Source organism: Adiantum capillus-veneris, chromosome 2 (genome assembly GCF_014529385.1).
Source record: "Adiantum capillus-veneris isolate H3 chromosome 2, ASM1452938v2, whole genome shotgun sequence".
Lineage (NCBI taxonomy): Eukaryota > Viridiplantae > Streptophyta > Polypodiopsida > Polypodiales > Pteridaceae > Adiantum > Adiantum capillus-veneris.
The window spans coordinates 68,539,549-68,558,009 of record NC_140932.1 but is presented as its reverse complement, the minus strand read 5'-3'; the positions used below and the strand labels follow the sequence as shown (position 1 = coordinate 68,558,009).

General features: G+C 47.0%; 1 protein-coding gene across 2 annotated transcripts in view; it reads left to right on the top strand.

Annotated features, from left to right (window-relative positions):
* The window catches only part of EMB1135 (RING/FYVE/PHD zinc finger superfamily protein), a 240,192-nt gene that overhangs the window by 172,657 nt on the left and 49,074 nt on the right, over window positions 1–18,461 (top strand). For both annotated transcript variants that reach the window (XM_086486114.1, XM_086486118.1), the window contains 9 exons: window positions 62–197; window positions 401–507; window positions 656–751; window positions 847–934; window positions 1,013–1,133; window positions 3,249–3,366; window positions 15,761–15,884; window positions 16,008–16,085; window positions 16,199–16,311. In XM_086486114.1, the coding sequence (XP_086342240.1) occupies window positions 62–197; window positions 401–507; window positions 656–751; window positions 847–934; window positions 1,013–1,133; window positions 3,249–3,366; window positions 15,761–15,884; window positions 16,008–16,085; window positions 16,199–16,311 (981 nt within the window). The remainder of the gene's footprint in view (window positions 1–61; window positions 198–400; window positions 508–655; window positions 752–846; window positions 935–1,012; window positions 1,134–3,248; window positions 3,367–15,760; window positions 15,885–16,007; window positions 16,086–16,198; window positions 16,312–18,461) is intronic.

The following is an 18,461-nucleotide window of genomic DNA, read 5'->3' as shown; positions in this document are numbered from 1 at the left end:
GGTCATTTGTATTTTTTGAATTTTATGCTATTGTTGAATTGGGTCACCTTTACATTAACAGGAAAGATGTTGCAATGGAAATGGTCAACATGCATGAAAAGCAGCAGTTCATGGATGGTAGAAAACAAGTTGCAATAATTTCCGAGGCTGGTTCTGCTGGTGTATCTTTACAAGCTGACAGACGAGTTAGCAATCAGGTGATATGCTGTATTTCTTAACAACATGGAAATGGATTTTTGGTTGTATACTTGGTACAACAATTGAATCAAAGGCTGGTTTGCCCTTGAGCCACAGCTGGTGAAGTAGCTAGAGAAACGTTTGAGGCAAATTATCTCTTTTTGGGAAACTTGGCAGTCCATGAAAAGTAATGTCAGCTTCATACATATTTTTACTCTTTCAGAGAAGAAGAGTACATGTTACTTTGGAGCTTCCTTGGAGTGCTGACAGGGCCATTCAACAGTTTGGGAGAACTCATCGATCAAATCAAGCATGCGCACCTGAATACAGGTACACTAATTGTAGGGCCATGTTTGCATACTAACATTTTGGAGCTGCAGTAGGCTCAACAGGTTTTTATTTCAATTTTTAATTTTTAATTTTTTGATGTGGTGAGTTGCTCACATGCTTAAGACTTACCTGGACTTTAACCCTCCAGGCTGTTATTTACAAATCTAGGAGGTGAACGAAGATTTGCATCGATTGTGGCAAAGCGCTTGGAGACTCTTGGAGCCTTGACACAAGGGGACCGCAGGTTGTAGTGCTAAATACTCTCATATAGTTTGGATGTAGTATTTACGTATGGAGTGTTACAGAATACAGTTTGTTTTCCTTTTTTGATTTGAACAGGGCTGGCCCATCATTAAATGCTTACAACTATGATAGCGTGTATGGGAAAAAAGCATTAGCATTAATGTATCGATCAATAATGGAACAGGTTGCCTTTTTATCGTGTTTCAGAGCTGAGGTAGTGCTTTGCTCAGCGACTAAAAAGTAAATAATTGTATCTTTACAGTGTGAGGCTCCTGTAGTACCTCCTGGTTGTTCAGTGGATGGTGATTGGGTGCCTCGAGATTTTTTCAAGTTTGCAAGAGCTGCATTGCTGGCAGTCGGGATCATTAGAGATGCAGTTCTTGGTAGGTGAGGTTGAATAAATGTATGCTTTGCTAACTGGATATTGGATAGCCTCTTTGCTGGAAGTTGAAATCTTTCATCCATCCTCATTGTGTTCCGAAGTTTGAGCTGGGAGGCCTTAAAAAGCCGTAGGGTGATTCTCTGTTTTATTTCCCCCCACAAGAAAAGAATCTTCTATTAGCCTGTAAATTCCTAGAGGACCCTTGGTAAATTGTATCAAGGGTTGTTGGAGTTCTTTTTGTGTGTTCTTGGCCTGTGATGACGTTTTGAGCACTCTTGGGGAGACATAGCCATAGAGTGCCCCAGGTTTTGTTTTCCCAACACTGCCTTTGGTGGGATGCCCTAAGAGGACTCTGCATGGGGCTCATGGGGCTCACAAGGGTGTCCTTAGATGGCTTGGTATGGATCATGCATGGGCTGTTGACGTAGAGTATTGGGCCAAGACTGCAACAGATGAGCTGGGACTATCACCTTGATAGGGGTGAGTAGTAGTCCACCATAGTTGAACTAGACCAGCTTGTGCGAAGTGGACCAGTGGGGCTAGTATACCAGCTTAGGTCAAGGAGACGTGCTCAGACCAAGGGGGCCTGGTTGGACGAACACTGAACTACAGAGAGCATTAGACCACTCCTACACCAATACTGACCAGATAGTATCCAACCCTATACAAGCATTGGACCAGGACTAGTGATACCTTGGAGTACCTGGGACAAGCACTTGAGCAGGACTAGCAGTAAACCAATTTGCTGCGTAGTAGCTGTGTATAAAAACGTTGGGGCCCAACTCTGATTGAGATGTGAGATGAGGTGCCACTCGGCGTGCCAAAAATGAGAGCACGTGCAGAAGGAAAACTGAGTTGTCCTTGTGCTTTCTAGTGTGGGCGTCTCTCAGTGTATTGTGCACAGGAAATCTCTCTTAGAAAAAACCACAATGACCATAACTAGGTACTTAATGATGGAATGACAACAACAACTCAAAGACTGGAAATGAAAGAACACGGAACGCTCAGCTGAACCCCTGTACTCACTATGTGCCATTCACACTCAATTGACTGCCAACACACTCAGCTGCAGACCAGGGGCTAACAGGTCTGGAGCTGGATTGTCTAATAGAGGCTGTTCTAGTGGAGGTGTGAATCTAGCCTCAAAGATAGACCAAAATACAGATAGTCCCAACTGATATCTCTAAAGTAATTTATACACAATGATGAAAATTTTCCCCACAGGTGGCAAATAGATGAGCTAGATGCTGCAAGTTGTGGCCAAGGATGGACCAGTAGGTGCTAGGCCATGGTGATGGCCTGGCTATCGCTCGTTGTCCACCTCCCACCAAAGTGGTCATCCAAAAGTTTCCAGGTCAACATCTCAAGTAGGTCCCCCAGTCCAATGGGGCTCTACTAGGGACTCGGGCACAAACAATTCCCATATGCTGACACTCCATTGTTGAGGCAACCAGCATTTTAGCTGGTCTACAAATTAGCATTTCATGACAATTAAGGGTCCCAGGGACATATTGAGGTTGCAGTTAAAAGCTGTGGGGGCTAAGAGTGTTTTTACAAGGTGCTTGGAAATGGGACTTGTTACTGCATAGTTTGTTGTTTTCATAGAGGTAAGGGGCCCATTTAGTTTGGTTAATCCAATTTTTTCTTTCAATATTAGGCATGGATTTCAGTCGGTAAGGACCACATGCAATTAGGTAAGAACTGTTTCTATCAGTCCTCAATGACTGGATCGGGGTTTGAAAATGGAATCACTCAGTAGCTTTCATGTCCTCAGCCGATCTGCTGCCCATGGAATAGGAATCATGGGAGTGTTCAAGGGCAAGAACCTCACTGATGGGCAGTGTCTCTTTCTTCATAAGAAAGTCTCAAGAGGCTATTTAGGTATGAAGCACAAGACTTACCATTACACCAGCTACACAACGCATTTCATTCTTCTATAGTTCTTTCCTTTTTTTTTTTTTTGGGGGGGGGTGGTGGGGGGGGAGGGATGTGTTGTTGTGGAGTGGAGGGGAAAGGATGGAGAGAATTTTGTGGAGATTCAGTGGCTTTTATATGTGAAGTCTATGCAAGGTACTTTTTGGTTTGAACTTTTCTAACCTTCGTCCTTTTATTGAAGGTGACAACCCAGAAAAAGATTTCGGAAAGCCTTCGGGAAGAATCCCAGAAGCGGATACTCATGATGTGGCCCGATTTCTGAATCGACTACTAGGCTTACCTCCTGATGTACAGAACAGGTATCCATAGAGTATCATGTTTCCTGGCATTGTACTGCTTGCTTACTTGGATTCCAGGCTCGCAATTTTAAGGTGGTCATCTTATTGTTTTGTGTTTAATTCAGTCTACTTATATCATTGGTCTTACTTGATTTTGAACTACGAGCTAACCACTTTCCAAAAGACATGAATATTTTGAGGACATTATACCTTATGACGAGATGCCTGCTTTTAGGTCAGAGACTCCTGTGAATGCTCACAGTAGTTATGACCCTCTTGCAATGCCGGTTGAATTTTTGTTCTGCAAGGTTTGAAGGGATCTCTCCTTGGTACTATTTGTTTTTCTTGCAAGTGAGGATGTTCAGAAGAGGCATGTTAAAACTTACTAAGAAATGAAATGAAATAAAATGTCTATAAGCGTCTGCAAAAGGTCTAATAGACCTATGAGTCCAAATGATCACATCGTCAAATGTATCGAGTGTCCAATACAAATGATAACATAACAAGTACTAAAATGTGAACAACTCAGTAAGAAGGAGCCAGCTGGTAGAAAAACAGCCTGAGCCCGGTCTAGGGTAGGTACCTTCACATAAACTCTCTCAGGGGCCGCTGCATCATGGCATCAGTCTCCTCCTTCGTAAAGAGCCTGGTAGGGACTGTTCTATACCTCAATTTGTCCATTGTGATGCCATGAAACTGAAACCAAGCTGACATCTGTGCATACCAACACCTAAAGTCTCTTGCCATAGCTAGCTGGCGAGATGACTCACGGCCAATCTAGCATAACGATGACATGGGAGATTTCACAAGACATGTATGTAAGATACTGACCTAGCAAGTGCCTCAACCACAATAGGTGTAGCTCCCAACTTTGCTCTAACAATCTCGTATTGTATCGTGGCCTTACATTGGATAGATCAAAGTGACTAGTATTTTCTCAATAGCTCTCCATCCATGCAACGTCCCTGTGATGTATATGCTGCATGGTCCTCCGATTCCAGCCATAGAAACAGCCGGTTAGTCAAAGTGTCTACGAGGAACTATTGCCGCTGTTCAACAATCTGGTCCTCTAACTTGGGAGTAATAAGCCAAGTTCCTTCAAGGTTCTGGCACGCTTTGTACTTACTGTTATCAATGATGTGGGATTTCATTACGGTGATCACAAACACGCGAACATGTTAAAAACGTTGAGTGATTATCCAATATTGCTCTGCTGGTTGCGGGGCATAAACAACGAGTCATCCGCATAAGCCTGCCCAGTAAAGGTATGACCCGATGGTAACTGCAAACCATGAAGACGCTCCGGAGAGGTCAAGTGATCAAGATACATCAACGAAGGGTGAGTGGCAATAGCATACAACAAAGCACTAAGGGGGCAACCTTGCCTAACCAAACAACCAAGTGGCCACGATTCTGTCAATTCCCCTTCCCGGATCCCCGAAGACGTACTACAAGCATACAAGACATAAACCACATTGGCGAATTTAGGACCAAACCCTAGACACCTCATTGTGGCAGCAATGAAGTCCCATTGCACAGTGTCAAAGGCCTTTTCAATATCAACTTGCATGACGAGCATATCCTTTTGCGTGTACTTAGCATACTCCATGCCAATCATAACATTAGCCAAATTGTCCATGATTTGACGACGAGGGATGAAACCATACTGAGGGTAATGAAGTCTTGTAAATAGATAGTCCTTAATGCGATGGACCAACATTTTAGCCAATATCTTGTAAACCGCTGGCATCAAAGTTATGGGCCGCCAATGAGAGAATTCCTCGCAAAGCGCTTGCTTGGGCAACTTTTTAAGTAAACCCTCTTTTCATGATATTGGCAGATCCTATTTTTCCCATGCCGCATTTAACATGAAAAGCAGGGGCTGTTTAAGAGCATCCCAAAAGGAGAGGAAAAATTCCACAGTAAGTCCGTCCCAACCGGGAGATCTCCAACGGCCCAATGCAAGCAAGGCACCATGCAATTCAGAATAAGTGAAAGGATTGTCAAGGCATTGTGCATCCTGCAAAGACAATATGGCGCACGCGCGCACGCCGGCACACACACACGCACACACACAAGCACAAACATTGCGCAGCCATCTGATGACGTGGCAGAAGTTGTATGGATGCTCCACAATTTACGTTGACATCCTGTTGACTTGGCAGCTGTACGGATGTCCGTGATTTGCGCTGTAGGTTGGTGATGCGGCAGTTCGGATTTTGCGTAGCTAGCTTTTGGGACTAGATGCTTTTGGACATGAAGCTTTTCATGTAACTGCTTTTGAGAGGCCAAGCGCCTTCAAATATGTGCCATGGGCTCAGTCTTTGGTACGGACTTGTACTGAGTTGAAGCAATATAAAGAAATACCAAAAGGGGTGCCACGGTTTAGGGTTAGTGCGCTCTTGGGGTGGAACTCTGTCACTCCGTATCTCATGTGTTGTGCATCTCTTTTAGTTCAGTGTTATTTGAAGTGCTTCAAGTTGTTCAGTTTGTTCTTTTCCGTTGGCACGTGGGCCCGTCCTGTTATAGTGGTATCAAAGCTTCAAGAGTGTGCTTTTTAGAAAGCATACCGGTCCTTCAAGAGCAGACATAAATAGTTATCAAAGAATCTTCGTGTCCGTGCTCATGCCTTGGACTCATTAGCCATTCTCACCCTTAGTTCAACACGCGTAGGGTGCGCTCCCGTCTTCATCGCTTTGTCGTACAAGGCATAAGCCATAAAGACCACTTGCAAGAGAAGGATCAAAGATTTTTTCTCTAGCTGCCGTTTTTCTCAGAGGTCGTGCTTGGAAGTGGTGGATGTCTATAGCTACCAGGCCGCACATTCCAAGGACTTGGCAAGCTTTCAAGAAAATTCTTGCCCAAAGTTACATGCCTTCAGACATCTTCCTTCGGAGTGCAGAGTCGGGTATTCGGAAATGCTTGCCACGGAAACCCTAGTAGATTATAACTTGCAATCTTTGGACATCTTTTAACATGTGTCTCTTCCCGAGCTGATAACCTTGGAGGTCTAGTGTGATTGCTATGTCGACCATGCTGCCATCAACTACAACCTTATGGAAGAAATCTAACCTCAAATTGGTGCAAGTTTCAGGATGGAAGCCCAGCCGACTTTTAAGCTCGACTGACATCGCGAACACTTTTTGAGATTGATTAAGTGAATTTTGTTTGAGAATTATTTGAGAAATTGTTTGAAATGGATGGTATCTGTTTAAACTTGTCTGGGTGTCGATTTGAATTGTTTGACTTTAGGTTTAATACTCGTTTCAATGCTTGGTGATTTACTCTCGGGTGGAGTATTGAGAAGTACCGTTTTGGTATTGTCTGAACCTCGGAACGACGCAGACGGGATGTCCTAAGGTGTTTCGTTGCATGCTTGAAAACCTCGGAATGACGTAGATGAGATGTTTGGGGAGCATTTCATTGTATGCTGGAGAACCTCCGAATGACGCAGACGGGATGTCTGGGGAGCGTTTTGTTGTATCCTGGAAAACCTCCGAACGAGGTAGGTTGCGGTCTGGGGAGTGTTTGGTTGTATCAATCCTCTGAGCTCATGGCCCAAACCTTTTTATGTTTTTATGTTATATGCAGGTGGAGTGGCGGGGTAGCCGTTGAGTAGCTTCATTTCGTAGACCGTCTATCTCGAGGGAGTGCTTAGCGGCGCTGCTTGGGTATGTAATTATTAGTGCATTGAGACACCTGTCACAAACCAGTGATGTGGTAGCCAACAACACACACACGCACCCCTGCAGAATCCTATAAAACGTGTTGAAAAGCTGACGTGGTAGACCCGTAAATTGCGGCGCAAAATCCAGTGGAAGAAGCGGGTGCTGACGTGGCAGAGCGTACGAAAATTTGGTTGCTTTTTCCTACACAAAGTTACTGGCAGCTTTTGGAACTTGCTTTAATTATTAAGCAAGGCTTGAGAGTCAAACTTGCTTTTTTTTTTGAATGCTTTTAATTTTCAGCTTTTGGGGCTTTGCTTTTAGCATCCCTTGTAAACCTTTATAAGTGTGGGCAGGGCTGCCACTCTACGGAGCATCTAGACGCAGAGTTTGAGAGTGAGACCCTCCCACTCCCTTGTACTTTGAGCACAGATATAATACAAAAAGAAATACCGAAAGGGGCGCCAGTCTTTGGGGCCAATATCTCTAGGCACGGAACTTCGTCGAAAAAATGTTAAATCAATCGTGAACTGTGAACTGCTTTGAAGTGAATCTCTGCTATGTCGCGGTAGAATCTTGACTTGGGAGTGTCCAAGTTTGTTACAGTGGTATCAGAGCGCGGCCGATTTCTTTGCTATTGGAAAATCCGATCCTTTTTCTCGCGACACTTATGGATTCAAACAGAGATCAGTCGACTTTCTCTGCATCTGGGGATGCGGGAAGAGATCACGAAGAAGATTCTCACAAGGAGTATGGCCCGCCTCGGCCTACTGAGGCGGAGATTGAAGAGATGAAGCGTCGACAATTGGTTGACGATGCGACAAAGATGATGATCAACATTGCGAAGGATCCCAAACTGGCAAAATTTTTGACGCAGACATCCTTCGACAAAGTGCACTCTCAATGGCGAAAGGCCACAGATCACCCCTCAAACTGGCACTCAAAAAACCTCCTACTCCGATGTTTACAGAGCATGAATTAGAAGAGGTGGTTGATACACGGAGTACACAGCTTTTGACACATCCAACAAAGCCAAAAAGCATGGAAAAAAGCAGAAGTAAGGAACTAATTTCCCGGGTTATTTGGGTCGTCAATCTGCTTTTGCCTCGGCAAGAAAGTAGAAAAAGCATGTCAGATTTGAAGGAGTATCCAATTCTTCTTCTTTTTCTTCTTCTAACAGTTCTTCTAGCTCTTCTAACTCGAGCGAAGAAGACAGAAAAGGGAAAAAGCGAAGCAAAAAGCAAAGCTTCGGCAAGGGCAAGAAAAGGGCAAAGAAGCCTAAGTTTCGCCCTGTTTGTGACAATTCTACAGAGGACTCGTCTTCGGATAGTTCGGACTCTAATGATCACAGATTTTATGCAAAGAAGAAGAATTTCTATAAAGCCAACCAATATGACTTTCTGGAGAATAAAAGCAAGAAAGTTCGAGAATTTAAAGGATTTCGAGATGCTTCGAGGGCTTTCGCCTTCATCCAGCAATTTGATATAGCTTTCTTTGGAGGGCATTACTTAGACCACTCCAAGATTTGGAGAGCTACCTCTTACTTCAAGGAAAATGCTCGAACTTGGTGGTCCTCTCTTCTATTGAACAAGAAAGCACTAGTTGTTAAATGGCTAAAATTTAAGAGGCTTTTTATTTCTTCTTGGTTGACTCGGGAGTACGAACGCGACATACGAACTGCTTGGAACCATCTTCGGATGACCAAGAAAGATACCTTGGACGCATATTGCGAGAGATTTTGGAGCTCTTTTCTACCCGCTTCTTCATTTTAGAAGATCTCGTTTAAAGAATAGTTTGAGCGGTTTACCTTGGGACTTCCTACGGAGATCCGAGACCACTACTTAGAGCAAAAGTCAGATTCTATTCAAGAACTGATGCGTCATGCGAAACGGGGCTTTGCCATACACTCAGGCAGTTTGACTTACCCCACATATGAGATCATGACGTAGAAAACATAACAAACTTCTAAAAATGAAAGTAGAAAGAAGAAGAGCCCCCAAGATCAGAAAGATAAGGATGCACGACCTCGGCTCACTCCTTGGGAGAGAGCCAACTACATCAAAGAGGGGAAGTGTTTTGGATGCGGGGAACAAGGACACATCTCTGCGAAGTACCCTAAAAAGGCACAGAAAGATCTCCCTTTCTCGTGGGGACCCACAGAGGTGACTGCCTTCCAGACATTGGAAGAGAAATTGACTACAAGACCAGTTTTGACTTTGCTGGATTTGTAGAAGTCATTTGAAGTATATTGTGATGCTTGTGGTCGTAGTCTGGGTGTGGTCTTAATGCAAGAAGGCCATGTCATTGCCTACGAGAGTTGATTGTTCTCAAGGCCGGAATTGACAACACAGATATATGAGAAAGAGCTTTTGGCGGTTATCCATCCTCTTACTCAGTGGCGACAATAACGTGGCAGAGCGTATGGAAATATTGCTGCTTTTTCCTACGCAAAGTTTTTTGGGCAGCTTTTGGAACTTGCTTTAATTATTAAGCAAGGGTTGAGAGTCAAAATTGCTTTATTTTTTTTGCATGCTTTTGATTTTCAGCTTTTGGGGCTCTGCTTTTAGCATCCCTTGTAAACCTTTACAAGTGTGGGCAGGGCTCCCACTCTGTGGAGCATCTGGACGCAGAGTCTCGGAGTGAGACCCTCCCACTCCCTTGTACTTCGAGCACATATTTAATACAAAAAGAAATATCAAAAGGGGCGCCAGAATTTGGGGCCAATATCTCTAGGCACGGAACTCTGTCGGGCTGTGTCGAATCAATTGTGAACTGTGAACTGTTTTGAAGTGAATCTCTGCTGTGTCGCGGTAGAATCTTGACTCGGAGTGTCCAAGTTTGTTACAACACCCGTTCAAGATCAGCGCGGTCTGTGATGGCTAATTTTGCTACGCCAAAATATCAAGAGCTACGATCTAGAATCAGACTATACCCCTTATTGGATGAGATTTTTTTGGGAAGCCAACGACCCATGATGTCAAGAGCTTCGATTTGGAATGAGAAATTGGTTGTCCCTTGGAATGTTCCTCGCAAATTTTTGAGCTAACTTAAGTTGTTTTGTAGATATACTATAATCACGGAAGATCATTGGTACTCGACTCACCCGAGGCAAGAGTATTACCCTCGGGAGGGAGTGTGTCGCGAATAAGAACCTGCACAGGAGGCAAACATGTGGCCTTGGCCACAACGGAAGCTGCAGTGCACGGTGACTCCTGAACCGTCCCGAACATGGAACCAATCCTGGGAAGTAAAGGGAGATACTCTCTCCTAAGGGCTGGGAAGCATACCGAAATAGGCAAGTTGGCCTCCTCCTCAAGCACATCTGTAGTAGGGTCAAAACCATGATGCCATCATCTGAAGTAAGCTCGAGCTGCTCGGATACCAAGCAGTCTCATTTTTTTTTCCGAGAAAAAGATCCTTCTATTAGTCAATGAAACTGCCCATAGGGCTACAACCACCTCTACAAGAGAGGGCTACAACAATCATGATGAGGAGACTCTCGCAATGAAAAAACAGCATATGTACAATGAGGCTAAATTAAGAGATGGGTGGAGGGAAAAGCCACACAGGTGGACGGTAGTGTCATCTGAGTAGACCCTGGACCATAGTGAAAAAAGGCCCAAGACGCCAGAGTCGAAGAAAAGCCCCTCTGCGCTCCCGCATGCGGTCGGAGCTTCCCTGGAGTCTCTCAAGCTGTCCTCTGAGAGTATGGATCAGCTCTAGTCAAAGATCTCGAACAGTCTCGGCTGGTGGTACAGGGCGAACCTCGAAGATGCCGAAGCAGCAAGCCCTCCAGATGAACCAGAGTGTCAGGCCAGTGATGAGCTCCCAGCACTCCTCTCTCTCCTTGCACCACTCCTGTGGAGTAAGCTTTGTGGCAGGTTGGAGTGTAGGTCAACCCCCCTATATCACTATCATCCTGCTGGTGGAAGATAGCTCAAACTGAAATGCCGGGCCCGTGAGAGTGGACCAAGCAACTGCCCCCCAAGTGTACACGAAGCCACACCTGTTGTGCCAATGGGGAGTCCCAAAGACAATGATGCTGACTCTCCATAAGATGGTCACAAGTTGCACATGCAGCCGAGAGATCACTATGAACAAGCCAGCTCCCAACTGCTGTAGCTCTGTGTGTAACCAGTCACTGGAACAAAGTGACTCGTCTCGGCTGTCTGGAGACCTGTAAATTGCGGTGCTGCAGAATCCTGCCAATGAGGTGCTGCAGTAGGGCGAGCCTCTCTCTGTGCTGCCAGTATGTGACGTCCCAGTCGAACAGTGTACTGAAAGAAAGGGACACTTGGGTGGTCTGCAGAGGAGAAAGGCCAAAGACACTCTCCAGGATCCCACTGTACTCGTGCCAGGAGACAGCTCTTTCAAGCCCACAGTCTCCACTGGCCAGTCTTAAGAGCTGCTGGGGCGGGATCTATGACACAAGTGCTTCCACCACTTGGATCCTCTGAAAAGAGCACTCTGCCACTTGCGGGGCCTCTACTGCAACTTGGTGTAAGCGTCAACCCTGTAGGTCGAAAACCAGGGAGGGTATAGTCTCTGAGCAAGCCCGAACTGAGATGAGAACCTCCAGTCGCGTGAAGGCTCCCATCCACCTGGGCGCTACTGACTCGAGAGGTGTGAACCACTCAGCTGGTACTGCCTCTGAGATGTCCTGATACATGCTCTGCACCCCTTTCATGCGCTGTAGCTGAAGACTCTGAAGCTCCTCTGACAAGCCTGAAAACTGTAACGAGTCACCTAGAGAGCGTGTTGGACCCTTTGCCATGGGACCCCAGGAAACATGAGGCCAACTACCAACCAAGTGGCCTCTCTGAGTGCTAACCACGGAACAAGGGGCTGTCTCCGGCGCTCCTCCGTGCAAGTAGACTGACGTTGCTCCAGGCCTCGCCGCAGTTGCTCCCAAGATTGGAGCAGACTCACAGCGAAGCGGTCCTCCAGTCTCCTGCTCAAGCCAACTCTTCGCATTTCTCTGAAAATCCATCTAGTCGAGGGTCGCGAGGGGCCTCGAGCCTGAGGCACCCTAGCACTAAGCCGCTGAAGCAAGAACTCCTTCCAGGGCTCCTCACGTGGAAGAAGTCCTTTGACGATGAACATCCCAAGAAGGGCTCTGCTCTGTTGTGCTGGGTCTATGATCCCTAGCCCTCCCTGAGAACAAGGAAGAGTGATGACCTGCCATGCCACTTAGGTCCGGGCTATCTGAGTGTCACGCCCTGACCAAAGGAAGTTCCTGATCAGCCTCTCAACCTGGTTGATACAAGAACTCAAGAAGATCCAGCAAGAAGTGAGGTTCCACCAATCCTGTCAGAGGGTTCGTCCAGCATGTTGAAGTCACCGCCTATGCATCACTGCCCTGCCTACGGCAGAGACTCAACAATCTGAGACCAAAACTCTGCACGTGCACTCACCACATTCAGCGCATAGATGTTCAGGAAGCCCACGAGACAACCCTGAACCTGCATAGTGATCCACTGAGCCCTGCCTGGCACAATAATCCCTCTGCCCACAATGGCCTGCTATACAAAGAATCAGCAAAAGTCATACATACCCTGCCTTGGATGCCTCCAGGTCCAAAAGCAGCTGACCAAAAAGTCTCATACCGTCCATGCAAAAGCTGACCTCAACGTTTAATGCGGCTCTCACACAGATGATCCTCGTCTAGCATATGTAGGTCAATCTCTCCTCCCATGAGGCATCGTTGAAGCTCCTGATGCAGTTGGCCCTTTGACACTGAAACTGGGGCCCACCTAGTCCCTGTACATTCCATGAGACAATCCTTATGGGGAGCGAGAGAGAACTGATGCTGCCGCAACAGCTAATCGTGCTATCTTCGAGGCAGGCTTGGAAGGGGAGTAATCCGCATCCGAGCGTCCTCGAGATAGGCGTGACTGCAAAGAGTGTCCAACCCAAGCCCAAGTAGATCGAGCCGTGCGTAAAGCAGCCTCCTCTATCCAAGAGTCCTCATGTATGTGTACATAGCATGGCGGGCTCTGCGTGTCAACAAAAAAGTGAACTACAATGTGTCTACATCCTGCTGCGTTTGGAGGTGTCACAACAAACTAGGCCAATGGCCAAAGAGTTTGAAGCATGTCTATAACTCCTAGGTCTCCCATGTGGTGAGAGAACTCTAGGGCCTGTGTGTGCAGCCACTGCATCACTGAGTCTATAGTCCACTCATCCTGGTCCCTACCCCGCAGAGGGGAAAAGCGAAGCCAACCGCTGAGTCCAAGGCCTTATCCCCTTAGCTGCAAGGAACAGTACATGAACTCTGAAGCAGGCTGACCTTGAAGGCTGCCTCAAGGTCTGGTGAGGGGTCGCCTAGAAAACGGGTAAAGTCGTAGGTAAAGAAATCCCAACGACGACGAATATGGAAACTGGTCAGACCACGAGGAACTGCTGCAAAAGGAGACGTCCACACCTGAAGAGGAGGTTGCAAGAAAGGCTGTCCCTCTCTCGCCAAACGACTCGTGGCAAAGGCTCTGCCTGGAGATCTCCTAGCAGCTGAAGAAGGTCCTGCCTCCTGGGACGGCTGAGGGACTGGACCGGGAGGAGGTGAGGGAGAAGGAGGTGAGGGGGATCGGCAGAGGAGGGAGGGTGAGGTGAAGGGGCAGAGGGAGAAGGGAGAGGGGGGAAGCGGGAGCAGAGGGGAACTCCGGGGGGGGGGGGGGGGGACTGTCGAGGGTGAAACTGCCCGAATACTCCACGCTCTGTCGGAACCAACCCCCACTCACCCGAGGAAGTAAGATAACCTTCGGGAGAGTGTGTGTGTCCCTAACCAGAATACGTACCGAGGGAATGCCGGTCGCCTTGGCAGCTACTGAGGCTGCCGTGCGAGGTGTCTCCAGGATAGTTCCAATTGCTGAGCCTATCCTGGACAAAACTGGTAGGTACTCCCTCCTCAAACGAGGAAAGCAGAGGAAGATGGGAAGGTCTGCCTCCTCTACAAGGACATCTGAAGTAGGGTCAAAACCATGTCTCCACTGTCGCAAATGGACTCGAACTGCTCGGATGGTCAAGGGGCTCATGGTGATGACCTTGGACGCCATCTCGGAGGTCTCAAAATCGATCTGATAGTAGCCTTGTCCGAGGAATTGAACGTCCAAGATCTTGCCCACCTGTGCAAGAAGGCGGGCTTGGAGAAGGTCACGCAGCTCTCCTCTTCTAGGTTTGGTGCCGAGAATCCTACAGATGACGGAAGTCGCCTGCAGACGATCCACCTTTGTGGCTAGGCTCGCTTGCTCTGTCGAAGTGAGAGCAAGTCGAATGGTGGGCTCAGCAGGGTCGGGCGAGGGGACTTCAGCAGAGTCCCTCTGTGGCGGAGCTTGAGCCTCCATCTGTGTCTGCTACTGTGGCGCAGAAGAAGCGGATAGAGCAAATTCTCTGCAAAAAAGCCCCGACTAGCATTGTCCAGAAACCAACACTGCTAGAGCCAATCGAGAGAAAACTTCGGGAAGAAATTGGCAGAGAACGAAATGAGCGGGGGAGGGGGGGGGGGGGGGGGGGGGGGAGCTGGGAGGGGCAATGGGTGAGGGTAGCGGGCAGGAAATGGCAGCAAAAGGCGGGCAGGAACCGGCAGCGGGCCGAGGGCGGAGGGCGGACAGGGAGGGGTAGAGCAAGGCAAGGGGAAGGCAGGGGCAGCGCGTGCGCAGCAGGGAGTGCTGGCAGCGCAAGGGTGGCGGCGCGGGGGGGGGGGGGGGGGTGGAGAGTGGCAGCAAGCAGCGAGGGCGCGTCAGTTCGTAGCACTTTGCCTATTCACCAAGCGGGCTCATTGATATCACCTTGGCCGTCATCTCTAGAGACTCGAACTCTATCTGGTAATATCCTCTCGCGAGGGTTTGGACATCGGTGATCTTGCCCACATCGGAGAGGTGTCGGGCCTGAAGTAAATCCTGAACCTCGCCTCAGCTGGGTCGAGTACCAATGATCTTGCAGATAACCGAGGTGGCTTGCAAGCGTTCCACCTCGGCTATCAAGCTCGCTTGCTCCTTTGGCGAAAGAGCAAGTCGAAGGGTCGGCTCTGCAGTGTTGGGGGAGGGGGCTTCTGTAGAGTCCCTCTGAGGTGGAGCAGAGGACCCCATTGTGTCTACTGCTGGAAAGAAGAGGGCGAAGGCGTGGAGGCGATTACCAGGAGGCTGAAAGAGAACAACCTACAATCAGGTGAGGTCAAGAAGAGAACGTAAGCCTGGGAGTGAGGGGGCGGGCTGGGGCAGGGGGGGCGTGCAGGGCGCAGGGGCAGGGAGATGTGGAGAATGGCGGCGGGCTGGGGCAGCGAACGCAAGTTGGGAGAAGTGGAGGAGGGGGCGGGCTGGGGCAGCGATGGCGTGCGGGTGCAGGGGCAGGGGGCAGCGCGCGGGAGGGGGCTGGGACAGCGCGAGCCGAAGGGGGAGAGGTAGGGATGGCCTGGAGGGAGCAGGCAGCAGCGAGCTATCTCGAGATGTGTCGCAAAAGGAGCAAGTTCGCCGCAATTGAGATATGTTCTCTTAACTTCTTGCTTCTGAACCCACTCAAAAAACATGCACGCATGCGTTTTTCTAGTGGTGGTTCATTCAGTTGCCTAGTGAGTTCCTTAATCTTCTCCACAAAACACCTGACAGATAGCTTACCCCATTTGATTTTATCCAATTTGCAAAGGATGTCTCGCATTCCCGCAATTTTCACTATACTCCAGCAAAAATGCCTTCTTTAGCTTACTGGAAGTTCAGAGCTTATAAGCAAGTGTTGACAATTTTGCTTATGTTTTGCAGGCTGTTTGAATATTTTGTGAGCATCTTTGATCTCTTATTGTCTGACGCTCGTAGAGAAGGGCATTTTGATTGTGGAATTGTTGATATCAAAGCTCATTCTATAGAGCTGCAAGAGAGACCAAAGGTAAGAAAAGAATTTCTGGTTTTTGTATTATAAAGGTTCTTATATCTGTAATGTGCGACCAACAAAAACTCGCTTTATTTGTTTCTCTGATAATAAAGCTCTTACTTCATGTTTGCAATGCAGACCGTACATGTGGATCCTATGTCTGGGGCATCAACCACTCTTTCTATATTGAAAGTTGATCGAGGGCTAACTTGGGAGGTGACTAATTTTTATGGTTTTCTTTTGGAGACAATAATTGGTGCCTGTATAATTTTGGTCAAGCTGCATCTGTTGGAGGAGTTTGCAGTCATGCTATTGTTCTGTTTTGGCAGGCTGCCATTAAGATCTTAGAACAAAATGATGCTGAGAAGAGACCGAACAACGGTTTCTATGAATCCAAGCGAGAGTGGCTAGGCAGAGCCCACTATTTGCTTGCAATATACTGGTAATTGGATGGATCTTTAATTGCCAATGCTGAGTTGTATAGATATGTATTCTGGTGCGTGCCCTGAGTTTTGCTGCCAATTGGTTTTTTGTTGGGGAGGGGGGCTTGTTTGGTTCTCCATTGGAAATTGATACATTCTATCACAAAGAAGCATTTAAACATCACAGAATGAGAAAGGAACAAGCATTACATGTTTATGAATTTACAAGGGAGAAATGAAATGTTTATTTACGTATGCAAAACTTCCCGAAGACCTAGGGGAGAAAAAAATTACATCCATCATTTGGTCAGTGTCTACTACAAAAGACATGCTAAAATTGTAGACAAGCAGGTGAATCAATGGAGTCAGCTGGTTGCATGCCTCCCAAAGCTTGATCTCTTGAGTAGTCTGTCACTATCGGTACCATCATGTAAACTCTCTCATGGGAAGCTGCATCATGGCATCAATCTCTTTCTCCATGAAGAACCTCTTAGGAGCTGCTCTCTGCTCTCAATATTTGCATGGTTGCAATGATGGTAATTATATGGTTGACACAATTTGTGAGAGGGAAGAGTGTGTTGAGATCTACTGAAGTCGCTCTTTGCAAGAGGGTTCCCTGTACTGGAAAGTCATGTCCTGTGGTTTGCTGAGGGATGCTGCTCAGGCAGAAATTTTCCATTTGCCTCTGAATAGGTTCTTTGGCAGACTGTTTAACTCGCTAATGGAGCATTTCTTGGTCAGCACAACTCTAGCAAGAATAGCCCATGGTATTTCTGATTAGTGGATCCTAGAGAGAGGCGCAAGTGCTCTGAAGAGAGAATGCCATGACGAACTTTGTAATGAAGCATACTCTAGCAAGGATAGCCCAAGGTATCTCTGATTAGTGGATCCTAGAGAGAGGCCCCCAAGCCCTCTCTGGAGAGAGAAAAAAATCGTCCTTGTATCTCATAATATTCTGGGGGCTGACAAATGTAATGAACCTTTCTCTCTGGCTATTCGGTACCAACCTGTGTCTAGCTACAGAGAATTGGAAGACATGCAAAGCTGTTTTATGGCACATTGAAGCATGTATGAGGTGTGAATGCATGTATTTCAACCGTACAATTAGGTCTCCCCAATCTCGGAAAAATAAAAAAGCCTTTCAAAACATCTTAAGTGCATAAGTGAAGGGTAACTTTAGGAAATGAAAAGACCCATGAAAGTGGAAAGTCAAATGACTTTTTGTGTCCATATAAAGAATAGATGGTACAGTACACATTCATATATTTGTGTTTTTCTTTTGCTTATTTTTCTTTTAGGGTTTTCTTCTCTTTCAAGTGTCCTTGCACGATATAGGTGGTGAATATATATTTTTTGAAGCCATTAGGAGAGCTATATATATATATTTAAAGAAAATGCTCTTTGTAGAAAGCCATTTTTAAAGTTCTTTCCCAACTCCAAAGATGGATTCACCCATCTCCTCTCTGTATCAATGTGTGTGAGATCTTGTCTAAGAGTCTTGTTGATCTCTGAACGTGTAAATGTGAACGATGACGCATCCAAGGAGTTAGGAGGGGGTGGCATTCTGTCCTTAGTGAACCCATGCAACTGAAACCAAGCTGACATCTCTGTATACCAACATCTAGAGTCGCCCCTTATGGCTAAATGTCTAGATGACTTGCGGGCCAATCGATGGCTTGGAAGTCCCACAAGCCACGTACGTAAGATATTGATCTTGTAAGTACCTCAACCCAACAAGTGTAACTCCCAATTCCGCTATAACGACCTTATGTGGCACTACGTCCTTTTCCTTTGCACGAAAAAGGATCCTTCCATTAGTTGAAAAAACTGCCCAATGGGCTACAAACTGCCCCTAATAGAGAGGGCTACATCAAAGGGTGGGAAGACTCTCCCCATGAAAAACTAGATATGTATTGATGGCTAAATAAAGATATGGCAGGAGGAAACAACCACACTAGTGGGCAGTAGTGCCATCCAGGTGCCCCATGAGCTATTGTGAAGAAAGGCCTTGGTCTCCAAAGTCGCAAGAGTGCCTCGCAACGCTCCTCCATGCGGTTGGAGCTGCCCTGAAGTCTCTCAAACTGTTCCCTGAGTGTATGGATCATCTCCAGCCAGGTGTTACGTACAGTCTCCACCGTGGGACGGGTCAAACCTTGAGGATGCAGACGCA